Raw genomic sequence first — 17,509 nt, forward strand, 5'->3', positions numbered from 1 at the left:
AGAGAAAATAAATGTCAAAATGTTACCTTAAAAAGAGTTTAAAGATTCACCTGGGAGCACTGCCCAAAGCTGTGACCTAAGTGGGATAGAATGAAGTAAATTTGAACTTTTGCATGGTGTGATTTCAAATTTTGTCCTTTGGCAGTGGGAGAGGGGGAGAGTATACGTGATGCATATTAAGAAGAAAGAACTATTAAATCAGTGTCAGAGATGTGCTCAACAGATACAACATCCATATTCAGTCTCGACTGAAGAGAATAACATTTATTTCTCCATGCCATGCTCCATTTACCCTAAGGACCACTGCCCTACTTAATGCTCTGAGGCATGGCAGGCTGCCTCTTCATCTAAAAAATGCAATGCAGTTCACAAGTGTGAGTTGGGTCAAGATGAACAAATGAAAGAAAGGGGGAGTGCAGGAGAACGGATGAAAGAGCTGGGAGCCTGACCTTAGAGCAATAATAACACAGCAATAAACCCGGCCATTATTTCCAGCCTGTGTCAGGAGCAATGGGAGGCCTCAGATAAAATAGCTTGATCTGTACTCAGATGATGCTGAGCAGAACAGCGTTTCAAGCTATTGTGCTGAAGAAGAGCCTGCAGTGGGGAAGGTGTCTGAGAGTATAGGACTTACCTATACTATCCATTATAAGCACAGGTAAGTCCTAGGTCCATATCTAAGTATAGCTATAAGAGCAGAGGTAATCCATCTCAAAGGTACCTTCTGCAATGGATGATTGCCTACACTGCATAGCCATGTGTCAAAATGAAACAATGCTACCCTATTTATAATCCTGTATTGCACAAGGAGAAAAAATGCTTTGGAGTTGAGGTTTCTGCTCTAGTGTTCTCATTTTACTACATCTATGACCTATTTTAATCCACTGCATCCTAAAGAAAGATTGTTGGTTGTCAATAATGAAGTAATGTAGTTCCAGTTTAAATTGTAAAATGACTTCTGCTTCACTTTAAAATTTTAAATTTTATTTATTTATTTTAAATGGAACAGGAAGCTTTACAAAAAGCAGGGTTGATGAATAATTAAATGTAACATCAAATGAAAAGAAATACACCTGTAGAAATGTTATGCCTTAGAGAAGATAGATTTTGCTTTCTAGCTTTAATTTTTTATATTATAACAATGGATACCATAGAAGGACCCTTCTTCATGTTGAAATGCTATTGCACTGACATCAGTGGGACTAGTCATATATTCAGAGGTAAGCAAATGGTTAAGAGCTTTGCAGAACTGGGGCTTAAATTCAACCATTGAGTGGAGCAGTTTGCCTTCATGGAGCCCATCATATTAAAGATTAGAAATGCTGCATTGCAGTTTCCCATTTTTTAACGTCAAAACTCTAAAATGAAGAGCAAGACCACCTAATTAATTGATAGAATTTAAACAATTATTGAAACATCAATTTTCACACACACACACAGACACAAAAGCTGCTGTTTTCCTTAAGGATGCATAGGAATACATATATACAGGTAGAAATGTGCCAGTCCATTGAGGTTGTGGAGATGTGTGCAAGAACGTGTACATATTCTTGCTCATAAGATGGGCCGGATCTGGTTTCATGCCAAAGTAAATTCTCCAGCAGCTGACACTCTTCTAGCTGATAGAGATGATATGTATCACAGCAGCTTCCTTTTCTATACAAAAGTGGTGTTGCTTTTAACAAATCAGTCTTTATCTGACAGGTCAGTATGGAGGGAGAAGCTGTGGGTTCAGCATTTTGTTGGTTCTGGATCCTTTTTTTTTTTTTTTTTTTTTTTTTGTAAAGTAAAGTATAAATAATCGGCTTTCTTGGTTGCTCAGTGAAGCGAGACCATCCAAGTTGGCTCAGGTAAATTTGTAGCCAGCCATGAAGAACTCTGTTTTCACATTTGTTTTACTGGGATTGGCAGCAAGAGAGTGTCAGGATGAACACGGAAATCATAGAATAACAGACTTTGCAGCTATAGGGATGTACGGCCATTTTCCAATCAAATACAAGAAGGAAAGATGGAAATACTACACTCCTCTCTTTTGTAAAAGGAGTGAAAGAAATTGCGGTCGCCGAGGATGAAGGGCAAACACAAGTTGAGTGAGGAGACTATCAAAAGAAGATTCAGCAGAGGAAAGTTCCATAGAACATAAGACAATATTTGCTAAATTGAAAGAAATCAAAGAATGTGGAAAGGTAGTTCTGAAGTGATCGATGGGCTTATTAAAAAATAGTCCCATGCCTTTTCTTGATTTCTAATGTGATCTTCAAGGCCATGATATGTGTCCCCTAGGTTTCCCTCTCCTCTTCAATATAACAGGCAAATAAAGATTAAGACAAATTTGGGAGTGCGTGAAAACTGGCAACAGAAAATCTGTGAATATTTGATCTACTGTGGAGCTGTGCCAGAATCCAGTTGCCAAAACAGAATTTTACCAGGATCTCTACTCATGATGTCTTATAAATAATTATCACATATAGTTATCAAGGTCCTGGAAATAGCATATGATTTTCATCTAAAATAACCAATAATTGACACTTCTGAAAAAATTTCCAGAATATGGAAGTGTCTTGGATGCAAACCTGTTAATTGCCAGACTTAGTATCTTAAATATTTGTACCGTCTTTGCTGTTAATGTTAAGATTATCCTGGGCTTGCAGCCTGGAGTATTTGGAAAACTCTAACCATTTAACCTTAAACACAGTCTACATTCCAAGATGAAGGAAAAAAGGTTTCAGAACTAGCCGGGCTGAAGAATACAAATTACATACTTTCAAAAATAAAACCTACAGTTCTTACTTGAAAAAAGTTGTGCAGGAAGTCTAATTAGCAGCTTCATATGAGAGTCCAGTACTACAGAGAATGTGAATTCATGTAATCAATCAGGGTGCTGGCAAAGTAGAACAAAGTAAGGAGTGTGATGTTAAGGGATGTACAGGAATTTGGAGAAATGAAAGCCACAAATCAATGTAAAAGATAATAAACTAATTAATAAGAAGGCATAATCATTTTGAAACAAAGCCAAGATAAATGAAATAGCTGATGGGTTTTTGTTTGTTGACACAGTTACAATGAAAAACCGTCATGTGAAATCAGCTACAAAAGCAGGAAAGGAAGTTACAATTTGGAATGCATCCAGAAAGGATTAAAGTAGTTATGCGAAACAAAGAAAGAACACTATACAAGGTGCTCTTGCAGCCAAACAAAGAGCTTGATGTAAAATAATGCATTTAGTAAGCTGGTTTCTTTGCCTGTTGTGTGGATTTCTCTTTGTTAAAAACATATGATTTCTCGTGCATGCACAGATCAAGCTATTTTGGTTACTTATAATTGGTCAAAGAAATGGCATGGATTTTTGGTCTGTAATTCAATGCATAAAATCTCATAAAGTCCAGAAGTGTAAAAAACTGGAAAAAGAAGTGCCAGCTTGAATTTCTTCACTTCTGCTGTATGCAGACACTCACTCATATGACCAAATCTTCCTTTCTTTGGAGGATCACACAATTTTGTTTAATAAAACCTTGAATTTGCTGTAGGTGTGCATTTATCATGGAACAATGAAGGAGAAGAAACACCTTGGGTCAATTACAATGCTCAAATTCTCAAGCGCATATAGCTTATGTCCTGCTAATGAGGAGCAATCCCTGCCTCCTGGAAGAAGTCAGCAGAAAGCTCATCTATTGCGGGAAGTGAAAATAATTTCACCTCTCTTTGGACATTCACAGTACAGAGATTCACACTGGACTAGTCAACCAGACTCCCTCTGGAAAAAACAAGGAGAAAAAGTCACTTATAAAAGTGTGTTGCATTTCATCTTAAGGTAGACATCTAAAGTACAACAGGTGAACCCTTCTCTAGTAGCACCTATTTTTCTCCCTTTAGCTATGAAGGGATTCCAATCAACCAGTTTAGCAGCTTTTTTTTAAGTAAGAAAGAGCACCAGGTACTTGCCCCTAGGTGGTCTGAGTCCCTTTCTGGATGGTCCTGCTTACTTCTATTGACTGCAGAGGGTCCTTGTGTGACCACATTCTAACTTTGGCAACAAAGGTAAGTCCCTTATGTTAGAAAGAATATATGTAGACCTTGATATAGTCACCAAAGGCTTACAAATATTTAAGAATGGAAGTTATCCAGGTAGCACCAAAGAGGAAATGTTTCTTGATGAAACACTTCCTTTACTAGCATATAGGCTGACTCATTCATTTATTTAAGAACTCAGCAGCTGTAGCTCAGGTACACTTGTAAAGACTGTCTCAGCCCCAGTCAAAAAACCTGAACTGGTAGGATCTCTGAGCTGTTTGCAGAGGATCTGCGAACAAGAAAACTCGCTTTTTCAGATAGATTGCTCGTAGAAAAATACAGCTTTGGAGCCTTTGCCTTTAATAGGTTTCTAATAAATTGTCCTACCCTCTAAATCCTTTTCTTGATCGTTTTGGCACTGTATGTCAACACTCAGCCAGATGCTGAAATGATGCCACCTAAGGCAAATCAACTCGTTGACAAAGCTTTTTTTTTTATATTCACTGCTTTCTGTGGGGGTTTTATGTTGTTTTAGCAACTGCACTGTTTGCTTTTAAAGTGCTTTAAAGATTGTTTACTCTAATATTTCTACAGCAAAAGTAATTATCAGGTCAACACTTCTCTTTAAGATGTTTCAAGCCCTCTAAAAGTAGCAAGGGGGTGGCCTAATAATAATGATCTTTGGAAACAAATGTCCCTCAGAAGAGAAGCTTTTGAGAGCTTTTGAGGGCAATCCAGCTGCTTGTTTCATTCAGGATGGGAGCCAGTCTTTTAAGTTGATCTCCAGACAGCTACTTCAGCCTGGAGTGCCCTTTCACAGCAGTTCACAGATGGATGGACTGGCACAGTGGGCAAGCAAAGGTGCGTGTTTGGAGCCAACCACTTTGATGGCTGCTGCAGCTGAGCCCCCAGACCTAGGATGTCTCTCTTCATGACAGGTAGCGATAAAGTGTGATAGCCAGAGAACATGAAACAACTGGAGAGGACCTAGATCTTCCAGAAGAAATAGGGCAGGGGACTGTTCCCAGCCTCATAAGGATGGCATGAACTCAAACAAGCATAATGATGCATTTTGGGCAGGCTGCGGCAGCAGCTGCTGGGTGGGTAAGCAGGGCATGGTGTGCCAATGGCCACACCTGAACTGTGCGAGCCCTTGCTGCCAGACCTGTGATTTTCACTGCCTTTAGTAGCAAAGAAAAGCATGATGAAACTCAAAGATGGGGTCTGAAGGTAATTCCACACAGCAAACACATAGCCATGTTTGTAGGATGCTTCTTAGCACAAGTGATCAACCAGCAGAATGAAAAAGAAGGTCCTAGGTAAGAAATGTATGACATAAAAAAGTAATTTCTTACAAAAAGGGGTAGGACATAAAAAATTCTGGAGCACTGATCATGTAGGCTGTGTCCTGACTGCCCAAACACACCACATTTCCTAAAGGAAGACAAACATTTATTCCAAGTATTTCAACTTAAAAATCAGAGTTTATCTTAAATTAGTGCCTTCATTCTTTCAGTTAATAAGGTAAGTACATAATACTATTTCATACATCTGGTGGTAGGGAAGTGTCAGCTGGAGGCCAGAAGAATTTTCCTAGGGTACCTACAACGGCATGAGCCATCTACATTTAGATAAATGAATCTTACTCTAGATATCCATTTTGCTGTTCAGGATCTTACGTATGGGTCTTGTACTGCTGTTTCACCAGTGCCCAGCTGAGGTTCAATTTTGTGAGTTAAACGGATCATGCCCTGTCTTTTCTGGGACCTTCTGTGGGATTTAGCTGCCTCTGCACCCAGCACAACAGAAATAAGCATTCAGCAACTGAGCAGTCTCCACATGCACATCTAGGGAAATCAACAGTCTAAAATGAAGATTTTAGACACTCAAGACCAATACTAATGTATTCATTATTATTATTATATTATACATGTATACACTCACATTTCCCTTTAAAAAAGGCATGTACGTTCAAAAGATTTCTTCACACAGTTTTTTCGCAGCATCTATCACAGAATCATAGAATGTGGAAGTTTTTGCAAATGTCTGGTGCAGTCTTTACTTTAATGCATGCTCTCACCTTAACACAAGGTCCCTCACTTTAATGAATTCCTGCTAAACCCCTCATTTTTCAGCTGTTATTCTTGTGTGGTACATTTAGAAATGAAAACAAAATGGTATTAGTGCCTCTAGCTCAGCAAAACTGAACGTGTGCTATATGATATGCTATAAAGATGCTTGCATTTGGGAAATTGCCTGCTTTTTGCAGACCATGGAATTGTGTAGATCTGACTCACTTTCACACGCTTCAGTCAGCTGCTCCGTACTGCTGTGCCATGTCAGTGCTGTACTGAATGGGCCCACAGGCAATGCCAGGGTGTAAATAATGCAGCATAACAATAGCAGCTTGTGCAGCGACAAGAGATTAAGATGACTTTGATCCATCCTCAGACATTTGGTGAAAGTGAAAGGCAGTCCCTTGGAGCACTGCCAGTTTATACTTCCAGTCTCAGGCATTAGCCTGTGGCCAGATTAGACTAAGAACTTTGACTCGGTCACTGAGCAAACAACTGTGCTGGTTTAAAACATAAACATCTCTTTTCTCTTGTTCCCATTTATTTATATTGCTCTATTTCTAGGAGTTACCACCCTAAAAACAGCAGCAAAAGATTGCTCCAGTTCATAGTCTGGTGTTTTGATGGGAACTCTGCTCAGTTTGTGATCTGAGATGGGATGCTGCAATACGGAGCAGGACCACCAAGACCTCCATACAGGTCTTTCTGGCTGCTAGGGAGCTGGGAAACACAAGGAGAGGAATGTGACAGGGACCTCTCATGGCCTTAGCATCCCAACAAGATTTGCCGCAGGTCATTTGTCAAAGCCCTAATCTAGCACTGTGCTTTTTTTCATGATGGCAAAACCAGATTGCTAGAGAAGAGCAGAGAGCAGGCACCTCTACAGGTACACTAGTCTCTGTCTATTTGTGGAAGTTACTTCCCATCCTCATTAGCAAAAGAGCTCAGCTATTGAATGTAACTTAATCAACAAATGGGGTTGTCCTTGGCAGGTTATCTTCAGTCAAACAATGACTTCTCTTTGTAGAGATGGAGTTATACAACCACTTTCATTTGATTACAAAAATAAGCCCAATTAAATATATAAATGTTTAAGTAAACCATTTGGACATTGTTCACTTATTAAAAACCAAATAACTACCCAATTTTCAAAAGAGCAGCAAACTGCTGGGCATTTCACAACGTTGGCTCAGGTTTTTTTTAAAAGAATACCCAAATCCACTTATAAATAAATGAAAGGCATGGTTATTTTTCCTGCAGCCTTTTTAAATATTGCTTTGGAATGTGCACAGAAATGTGTGTGTTTGGTGGGGGCGGATAGAGGAGGTCCCCTCTTCACAATATGGGCTATCTCAGCATTATTTGCAGTGCCTATTAGTCTAATGCCTTTTCAGAAAGCCTGAAGACATGGAGAAGTACTTCTTATCTAGCACACCCACTAAGGATTAGGGTTTTTTATGGGTTCTTAGCATTGCATCTTATTTATTCTATCTAGTTACAGAATCATAGAATCATCTGGGTTGGTAAAGACCTTTAAGATCAAGTCCAACCATAACCCAGGACTGCCAAATCCATCACTAAACCACGTCCCTAAGCACCGCACCTACACATTTTCTAAACACCTCCAGGGATGGTGATTTCACTACCACCCTGGGCAGCTTGTTCCAATGCTTGACCACCCTTTCAGTGAAGACATTTTTCCTAACACCAAACCTAAACTTCCCCTGGCACAACTTGAGGCTGTTTCCTCTTCTGTAGCTTGTTATCTTGGAGAAGGGACCTACCCCCAGCTTGCTACAACCTCCTTTCAGACAGTTGTACGGAGCGGTAAGGTGCCCCCTTGAATGAGCATGTTATGGCAGGTGCGGGTTTGTCTTGTTTAGGTAAAACAAAAATTTTCATTTAATTGTTAAGTCTGGAATATTTCTAGTTAACATTACGTTTCACAGTGCACAATTCAGCTGCTTCTCAAGAGAGTTCTTGCAGTCCCTCCTCTGTACCTGCCTCTTCTCGTCATCCTCCTGTAGTGTAAATATCCGCTCCTATCTTATCTTTTTTACCTCCAACCTCAACCATTTTTTCCACCTCACCTTTTGAAAGTCCAGAACAAATCTCAGTGCTGAACCTCCACCTTTACTGGCTCTGTGGTCAAACCTTTTGTGCTTTGACACTCCTTTCCTAACCGCATGCATGTCCCCTGTTGCCCAAGCTGCGGCAGTTGCTCTGCCATCCTTGAAGAGGAGGCTGAATGCTGTCTGCTGATCAGCATCCCTTTGAACACTCTGTTCCTTGAGAGTAACCACGTGCTGAATTACGTTCTCAGTGTCATCCTTGCTAGTACCCACAGCAGGAGGAGGTGCAGGACCAGCACTCCCATCACCACCATTTCTCCCATCAGCAAACCAGTGCAGGGCTCAAGGCAGCTCAGCTTTTCTGGTGGCAGATTTTGAATGCAGCGAGTATATACGTGGCTGTGGAGACAACTAATTTCACAGACTCAGGAATGGAAGGCATATCGTTGTGGCTTAATCAAATTAAATATTCAAATGAAAGCAATAATTACTTAAATTTGTCTTGAGACTTAGTGAGATTAAGTCTTTGAAACATCATTTTTGGCCTGTAGGCTATAATGAGTAAGACAGTCTCTAATGATTCAGAAAAGACTAGAGGGTTTGGGTTATCACCAACCAAGAAGTATTTATGAAAGATGATGAGCAGCGTGGTTATTAAACGGCCCTTGGACCATACCTCTTCTTTACAGATGACTTCGCTAACACAGCATCAGTCAGGCACTGACATTAAGTAAAAAGACATCCTAGCCAAGCATTTAAATTCAGTGCTAAAGTATGTGGAAGAGAGATGTTCAGTGGCAGAGCTGCCTGGTGGAAACCACTACAGCAAATTTCAGCTCTCATAATTGGTTAATTAATGTGTTAACATACGATTGCAGCAGATTGGTGACAGCAGCAGTCCCGTCAAGTCTAGGCATGCATAACACATGCCCTGCATGCTCTGGGCCCAGAAAATACAGTAAGAGTACACACCTTCACAGCTAATGTAATATATCTCATGGTCCTTATGTGTACCTGGAAGGAAAGCTGTCAGCTGAAATTTTTCACGTGGGTTTCTTCACTGACTTTAGTGGCAGAGTGATTCAATATATGCAAATATCTGATTCATGAGTCAATGCTGAGATGGTGAAGGTGGTTTTGGAGACTCTGCTCTCTGATTGTGGGCATGACTGCGTTTAAGGTCATAGGCTGTAACTGCCTAAGTGCTGTCTTCAAGGAGCTCAGACTGGCACACCACCTGCCTTTGTGTGATTTGCAGAGAAATGACCTGGAAAGGTAACACTTTTCTGCACTCTGGGAAGAGCAAAGACTGAAGCCTGGGAACAAGCAGGCTGTTGGGAGACACAAGCAGGAATCAGAGAGGCAGAGCTGCTCACATGCTTGGGGTGGAAGAGCCGGCATCAGCGTGAACCAGCGAGGGGCTAGCCAGCCTTTCAAACGGGGGTGCTGCTCGGTGGGCTGGCTAGGAACTGCGTCAGGCTTCTGCACAGGATTGACCATGGGCAGCAATGAACTCAACTGTTCCCTGCAACAGTAACTGCAGTGTTTTGCTGACTCTTTCTACTACACCCTTTGAGACACCTTCCCACAAGCCCAGGAATCTTAGTTCAGCGACATTTTTTTCTGCTAGTTAACTATTTCTGTTCTCATTGCTATCTCTCCTTTGTGCTCGTATCTGTCAATTTTTAGGTGAATAATAAAGTTGCAGGAACTATTTATACTTCACTGAAAAGAAAATTTAGTATCAGTAGCACAGAAGGACATTAGAGTTCAGAATAACAAGGTAAAGCTTCTAGAGCATGTTAAACATCCCTTGGGCAACACTGTTAATGTCTGCTGATAACATCAGTGGCAGTGGTAGAGATGGGTGCTGATACTGGTAATGAGAATTTCTGATCCCATGCCAGATCATATGCACTCCAAAACACCACAGGAATGGTGTAAGGGAGGGTGACCCAGAGCATCTCTCCCAAAGCAGTATTTTTTTTACCTTTCAACCTCAATTCATTTGCATATCTTCACAAGACACATCTCTGAGATGGAAGCAAAACTCCTTACTCCTGAAGCCTGACAGAAATACCAGTGTAAAATTAAAAGGTAATGCAGTAGGTTTGTGTTTAACACTAGGAGACCATTTTTGTCCACTGTTCTTTGCACTGACCTTACTGCCAGGCTGCCACAAGCCCTGCACACACAGCTACGGAAAGAATTTCTAACACTCGCCATAATGTTTGGCTCACAGGGTCTGGAAATGGGGAACTGTGTGTGTCCATGTTTGGGAATGGCAGCAGCTTTCAAGTCTTCAGAAGGTCGGAGTGGTCAGTCTCTCCTGCTCCTTCAGGATGATTACAGATCCCCCTCTTCCCCAAGTGATACAGGATCAGAGAATGCTTACAGAGTAGGGTTTCAGCAGCTGCATCAATCCTTGTAGCTAACCAAGGACCTGCATGCACATTCAAATATCAGATCCTGATCACCCACATTGCTTAATCCTTAGGTTGCTGCTGGGCCCTTGTTTTCTAGAGCCCTCTCTAGAGGCGGCTCACCCCATAACGGGTGCGAGCCCAGCTGGGCCGTGTCCTTGGCTCAGTGCAGTTACCAACAGTAGGACCAGTGGCTTGTCTGGCAGAAGGCTGACACAGGGAGCAAGTGTTATTTATCAGCTTCCCAGGGATGCAAGTAACCAAACCCGTACTCTTTAGACTTGGATTAGAAGGCCATAAACATGCCAGACTTCAAAGACACCTAATTCCACTGACTGTGAATTACCCTGACCTGTGCTGTGACATGACAGTAGACTCAGCCTACCCTGTCAATTGTCCAGGAGTGTTAGCTCCCGTATTGCAAGGCTACTACATCTGATGTCTTAAATATATACGTACATACATGCCTTCATTTTCTTTTATAACGTTCTTCTTGAAAATATTTCCAACAAATCTATCTGAAATCCCCTGCCTTAGCACCATACCAGAACAATGCAATTTGAATACCCTACCACGCTGGGTTTCTTCTCTATGCCTGTGCTCTTGTCTTTGTTTGCTTTTGTGGACAACACATACAAGAGTCTAATGTGGCTGAGATACTCTGATGATGACTCACCCAATTCAAACTGGTTGGAAAGGTTACCACAGGTTTGTCTGACTTCTTCACTGTCCCAGCCAAGAGGATAGAGGGCACAACCAGAGCCGATCAACAGACCTATGGAGAGAAAAGAAAACTGAGGTTTCTACAAGCAATTGCCATTAGCTTAAACACAGGATGCCACCAAGGAATCAAAGTGTCAAATTGTTGTTTGGGAATCTCCAAGGAAAAAAAAAATTCTCCTAAAAACAGTAGAAAATCTTTCGGACTTCTACTCCTGCATTCTGCTACACTGTTTTACAGCTGATCTGTGGGCTGCAGGCAGCCTTGGTGGTTCAGCACCAGAAGCCATCCTCAGCCTCTGAAGCTTCTGTGTGAGAGCTTTTACACTCCCCTTCTACTCTGCAGAACCTGTACATGTACTACTCGGAAAACTCAACGTAGGGTTAAATAGAAGCTCTGCTAGTCACAACATTTACAAGCTGATTGCTTCTGATTAATTAAAAGAACAATCAATCAGGGTCTGTCAAGGTTCTAGCAGGAAAATTAAGCTGACAGTTGTGCTAATCCGTTGTAATTTTCCTTTGTTTTTCACCCTTTCAAAAGCCAGGGAAGCATGGTTTCATGTCACCTGATCAATTCACACCACAGGTACACACTCCACAAATTTTTCTCAAATTATTTCAGCTAAAACAACTGAGTTCTTGAGCCATTTACCTATTATCATGCTTGGCTTAACGTTCACAACATGCTTTGCTTTCTCCAGCCCTCATGCTGCCCTGAACAGATGTGTTTTGGCTAAGCCTTTTCCTTCACAAGATCTTGCTGGGACTCACCCAATGGGCTATGATTATTTTGCAGAAGTGGCATTTTTTATCATATTGCATTCTCAGCTGTCACTGCAGCAGCTGCCAAAAATTGGGTGTAGCTGGCAAAGCTTCTTACACAGACAGCCTAGCAAGAACATTTCAATGTATGGTACAGCATTTAAATGTTACCTCCTTTGTGTCAGATCTTATTTGTAAGATTGGAAATAAATCACTAGGTAGATAATAGGCTGGGTATGCCTGGCACTTTGCAGACTGTAAAGGCAAGCAAGTGCCCAAAAAGTTTGCAGTGTGGGTTTGTAGTTGTCCCTTTTAGCTGTTAGGTAGAGCACAGGACTGAGACAAGGTCTGAAGCCTTATAACTTTCACTGGCTGACTTTGGACAAGTCCCTTGGCCTCACACCATCTTGCTTTTCTTATCTTGACAGTGAGAATAAGGACAATGTGCTCCCTGCAAAGCAATTCTGCTGGCATACTCCTAGTGCAGAAAAGCCCTGGGTGTGGTGTCAGAGGCACGGTGGACACCACACCAGTCTACCAGGAGTCCCTGAGAGTGATTCTGGCTTAGGGCTTGGAGCTAGCTATGGATTTCTGCTGTCTCCATCCTCAAGATGTCTAAGGTTCTCATATTTTTTATGGTCCTGTAAGATACAGAAATCACTTCAAAATGTTCTTGCCTCCTCAAAGACATGCTTGAACAAGGCACTGAAGTCCAGAAGTGGTATCTCATCCTTCGCTCTTAGCATCTTAGCTGTTAGCAGTGCAGCTCAGAAACTCTTTTGCTGCTTCCCCAAGCACACCTTCCCCTGTTTAGGGTCAGTATTAGCTCCTTAGACCTTCCTCCACAAAGTTCAAATTTGGTTTTGCTGCTCAAGTTTAGTTCTTCCTTTCCTTGTTGAGCAGTCATTGCCTGCTCCTCTCTCCATATCTATACTGGAAAAGAAATCCCTGAGGCAGCCCCCTCTCAGATGGTGGTTCACCCAACAGCTGTAAAGGGAGAAAAGCAATTAAGGATACATGAATGCTAGGTATTTTCAGAACTTTTCCTGACCTGAATATGGTTGCTTCTAATGTCCTTGCTAATAGCTTTCACAGTATCATCTGATTTTTTTCCCCCAGGGCCTCAGAGCCTACAGCAGCTGATAGAAACCATGTAAATGAGAGTCGCTTCAAATTAAATTCTCAGAAAGGATGTTCCTCAGACAAGAGAACTTCGGCCAAAACTCGGTCTACAGCTTAAGACTGAAAAAACCCGACGGATTCTCACTAAGGATTGTTAAAGCAAGAAGGGTATTTTGCTACAATGCATACAGCTGATGTGCTAAGAATAGGCAGGACCCAACGGGGCAAGGAGGAACATCACCACTGATAATGAGAATGGCTGAGGAAGGGAGGAAGAGCACCTAGATGCCAGAGATAGTTGCACAGACTGGTGGACCATGGCAGCCCTCGCCAGCCTTGCTGTGGTTCTGACCCCTTCCCACACTGCCCATGATGCCGGCGACGTGCCTAGTGCCAGCCCAGGCAGACCACAGCTCAGAAGCTGCTCTGGCCAAAAGTGAACTACCCTGGCTCTGCTGGTTTCAATAAACACGTGTCCTTGAACAGACTCTCTGGGAGACCTCCCAAATACTCAGAGGGCTCTGCTGCAAGGAGCACAGAGATGTATGCAGGGGGTAAGAGGGAAGGCAGGCTTGCAGCTGCCTGCATTGGACCAGATGAAACAGCAGCTAGACCTTCTTCACAAATAGGTCCTGGGAAAGCCTCCTGCCCAATTCTTCCAGGAGAACACAACAGCAGCACTGCAGGCAAGTGAAAGGACTATTAGCATAACAATGCTGCCCCTCCAAACCCAGAAAAAGCTCTTAGCACTTGCCAATTACTCTCCTCAGGTGGCAAGAGTGTCTAGCGCCCATGGCATTCACAGAGGACTCTCTGTTCAGCCCTGTTTAGGTTTTGTTGCAGTAACAGGTTGTTGTTCGGGGTTTTTCCCACGAATATTGCTCACAGCACTTTCCACTGCCACCCTCCAAACACAGCTCATCCTATTCCAAAGTGTACCTGTTTGCTCTTTCTGCCTCTGATGCTACACTGCATAGAGTGACTGCAAGCCTTGGCAATTTATTCCCTTCCCTAGCCAGACCTCTACACCCCCACATCACACCCTCTTTCCTACTTCTGTACGTCCATCTCTGTAAGTACAAAGCTCAGTTTCAGTGAAAAATATTCTGGGTTCAATCAAAAATTCATTAGCAATGCGATATACTGTCATGTTAAATTGCTCTAAAGGAGCAGATGCCTCACTCGTATGTGGGTACTTGCCCTTAAAGCCAGTCCACATTGTCTAATGACCAGATCTCAGCATCCACCGCTGGGCCCCACCATTAGCTGTGCCCCTAGAAATAAATAAATCAAATAAGGGAAAATTAGTGTGCTATGACAGAACCTCCCTGCCCCAGCAACAGCTGGCTCTCCATTTGGGTATGGGCTTTAGCAGTGCTGAGTTTCATTTGTGGCGTACCAGCCATCAAGCACTGCAGCTTCTTTTCTGCTCGCACCCCGCACTGGCTGTTATGATGAGATAAATGGGAAACCGCCACCTAACACCAGTGCTGCCGCATGGCCCCGGCACATGAGCAGCAGCATGTTTATGTGTGAAGGACAAGGTATAAAGCCATCAGCAAACTCACAAGCTTCATTTAGCAAACATAAAACCTGCCAGAGACCAAAGGTGCTGCCAGGAGCACATTACTGTCTGGCGAAAAGGCCTATGCCTATAAATACCAATTTTGTCACAGGTACCAACTGGCCAAAAGCCTTTAAGCTGTTGTTTTGACATCTCCTTTGATATCACTGGTTTTCAGCTGGTTTTGATTCACCTTCAAATGTTTCCCTGTAGTGGTGCGTATGCAACAGTTGTGAATGCAGGTCTATTGACAACACAGTTGTGTTCCCCAGTACTTCTTGCAAACAAGGTGCAGGCCAAACTCAGGGATCTACCTTCAGTGTAAGACTTCCACAAAGACTTAGAGCCTGCTAGTCAGTAAGACAAAATTTCACAAGTTTTGCTTTATGTCCTGAGGTATATATCTATGTGTGAGTGTGTGTGTGCAATGTCCTATTGCTTTCAGAGGATTCTGCATGACTTCAGCAGGGCCGATACTGGCTTGGTCTACATGGGCAGTGAAGCTGGAAACTGGCATTTCAGCTCCCTTATTTTATGCACTAAAAGTGTGGAGTGTCTCAAAGCCCATGGTGTTAACAGGACTTGGATAAATGTCCCTCAGCCCCTTCCTTCCTTTCTAATCAAACCACCACTGTTTGTAAGCAACTAAATGTGTAGATCAGACCTCACAAAAGCAAAAAGACTGCATACTATTACTGGTAATAATTCATACATGCACACAGCCAGTTTGTTTAATCACAGAGAATGTAGATCCTGCTGACCAGCTGCAACCTCCATTTAAAGATCTATGTTAAATACAAGGGCTGCAAACCCCACAGAAATCCTTAAGCTAATTTTGCAGCTTCAGTAGACAGCAGTTACTGGTTTAGCTCAAGTCACATCCTGGTCTGCCCTACAGTTACTGTATTTAGACAGCTATGCTACCCAGGACACCACACCCATCTTTACAGCTGCTTTAAATGCTTAGGATGCCTATAACATTTCTTCAGAAAGTAGAAAAAAACCTAACCACCAACAACCCACAGTGCTGCAATTACCATTCTGTCATCTTCCATTATCCACTAAAGTCGTTAAGAGAAATAGAAAGGGGAAGGAAATGTGCAGGTCTGTAAACAGCACCTTCACAAAAGGGGCTGCAGCTTCGAGGTGCGGGTGAGCCAGACAGTGGGATGGGGCTAGCCACCGGTGGAGGTGCTGGTGGCACTTGGCTGCTGTTTTAGATGACATGCCATGCACCCATGGAGGTGCTGGCAGTGGAGGTGTCAGAGACCAGCTCTTCTGGAGCAGTTCTGCATTCAGGAGTGAAACAGGGTCCTTGCCTTGATCCATGAAACATTGCTATTGCAGGTGCTGTGGCTGGCTCAATGTGCTACTGAGGCATGTGGGAGAGAGCCACAGGGCTGATTTAATGCAGCCAGCTTCAGCAGTGCAAAGCTGGAATTACGTGCCTAGCTTCAATATTTAACAGGGTCTTATTTAGCCCATAGGCTCTTTGTGTAGTCCTTGCAGAGAGATGAATACCTTCAAAAAGTGAGTTAAAACACCGATATGTGCTAAGTGAGGAGCTGTCCAGACCTACAGGTTGCAAAACTACAAACCAGGGGGTCAGAGGGTGGACGCCTTAACAGTAAACTACCTAGAGTGATCCTTGTCCATCCCAGACTGCCTTCCCTGTTACTTTTGCTGTGGGTATAATGTGGAGTCATATTTTAGTACCACTTAGCACCTGAAGGATGATCTTGTCTGTCTGGAGTGGAACTTGCGATTGAAAATAATTGCATGTAACAGGTTCTGCATACGGTGGATGTGGCAGGGAAGGAGCAGTAATTACATTAGTGGCTTGGCACAGATATAGGTTTCATCTTTGAAGTGATAAAGAAATGATTTGTGGCATGCAGTGATCAGCTTACTCCAAGAGGTAAAATATTAACCACTATTAATATCTCCAAGAATAGCTCAGATGCAGGCAGGTCTCAAACAATAAATACAGAAGGATTAATAAACCAAGAGGCATTAACCAGATTTTGCCGTGGGCAAAAAGACTGCACTCAGAGAGACCAAGACCTATCAGCAAAAGTCAACGCACAAAAAAGGAAGCTGCTGTGGCTTCAATGGGATCCTCTACCCAAAGATCTGACATGCCTTAAATAACCCATGTAGACATCACACCATACATTCCTTGTTTGTAACTGTCCTGACAGTTTATAGCTAGCAAGTCCTGTTTTACAGACTCAGCTCTTCCTCTCACTTGTTGAGGTCACAGCATGCCACTGATTACTATATGGATCTTTCTTGTTTTGTCATCAGCCCATTTGACCATTCCATCCTCAAAAGCCTGTTAAATAAAGCCAAACTTTCACCAGTGTCCTTCCTTCTCTCTTGCACAGGGTAAACCTAAGCACATGGTTCAGGTAAATCTGATGGAGAAAAGCACCAGTCTGATCAATGAAGAGAGGTAGTGATGGCAGTAAATAAGGCACTTAGCTTTGGATTCAGTCTCAGAGTCTTGCTGCTGGAAAATGCATTTTCAAGTGGGAGCTAAACTCCTGGTGTCTTTCCTTGATTACAGGCTTATTAAGAGGTTTCTACATGGGCACTGGAAATTGTATTCCTTTTTTCCATATCCTCAGCTCCAGTCACAGCTATGCCCTATAGATGCAGTGAAAGGGACTGCCCGGGCACCATAAAGGGCCTCCTTAGCCAGCAGGTAGCGGGGGTCTGCACTGCTGTAGCAGAGGGGCCTGGGAAGCCTTTCCA

General features: G+C 42.6%; 1 protein-coding gene across 1 annotated transcript in view; it reads right to left on the reverse strand.

Annotated features, from left to right (window-relative positions):
* The window catches only part of LHFPL6 (LHFPL tetraspan subfamily member 6), a 144,842-nt gene that overhangs the window by 3,263 nt on the left and 124,070 nt on the right, over positions 1–17,509 (reverse strand). Inside the window, exon 3 of the mRNA XM_056329722.1 lies at positions 11,258–11,356. Within this exon, the coding sequence (XP_056185697.1) occupies positions 11,258–11,356 (99 nt within the window). The remainder of the gene's footprint in view (positions 1–11,257; positions 11,357–17,509) is intronic.

Source organism: Falco biarmicus, chromosome 2 (genome assembly GCF_023638135.1).
Source record: "Falco biarmicus isolate bFalBia1 chromosome 2, bFalBia1.pri, whole genome shotgun sequence".
NCBI classification, from domain to species: Eukaryota; Metazoa; Chordata; class Aves; order Falconiformes; family Falconidae; genus Falco; species Falco biarmicus.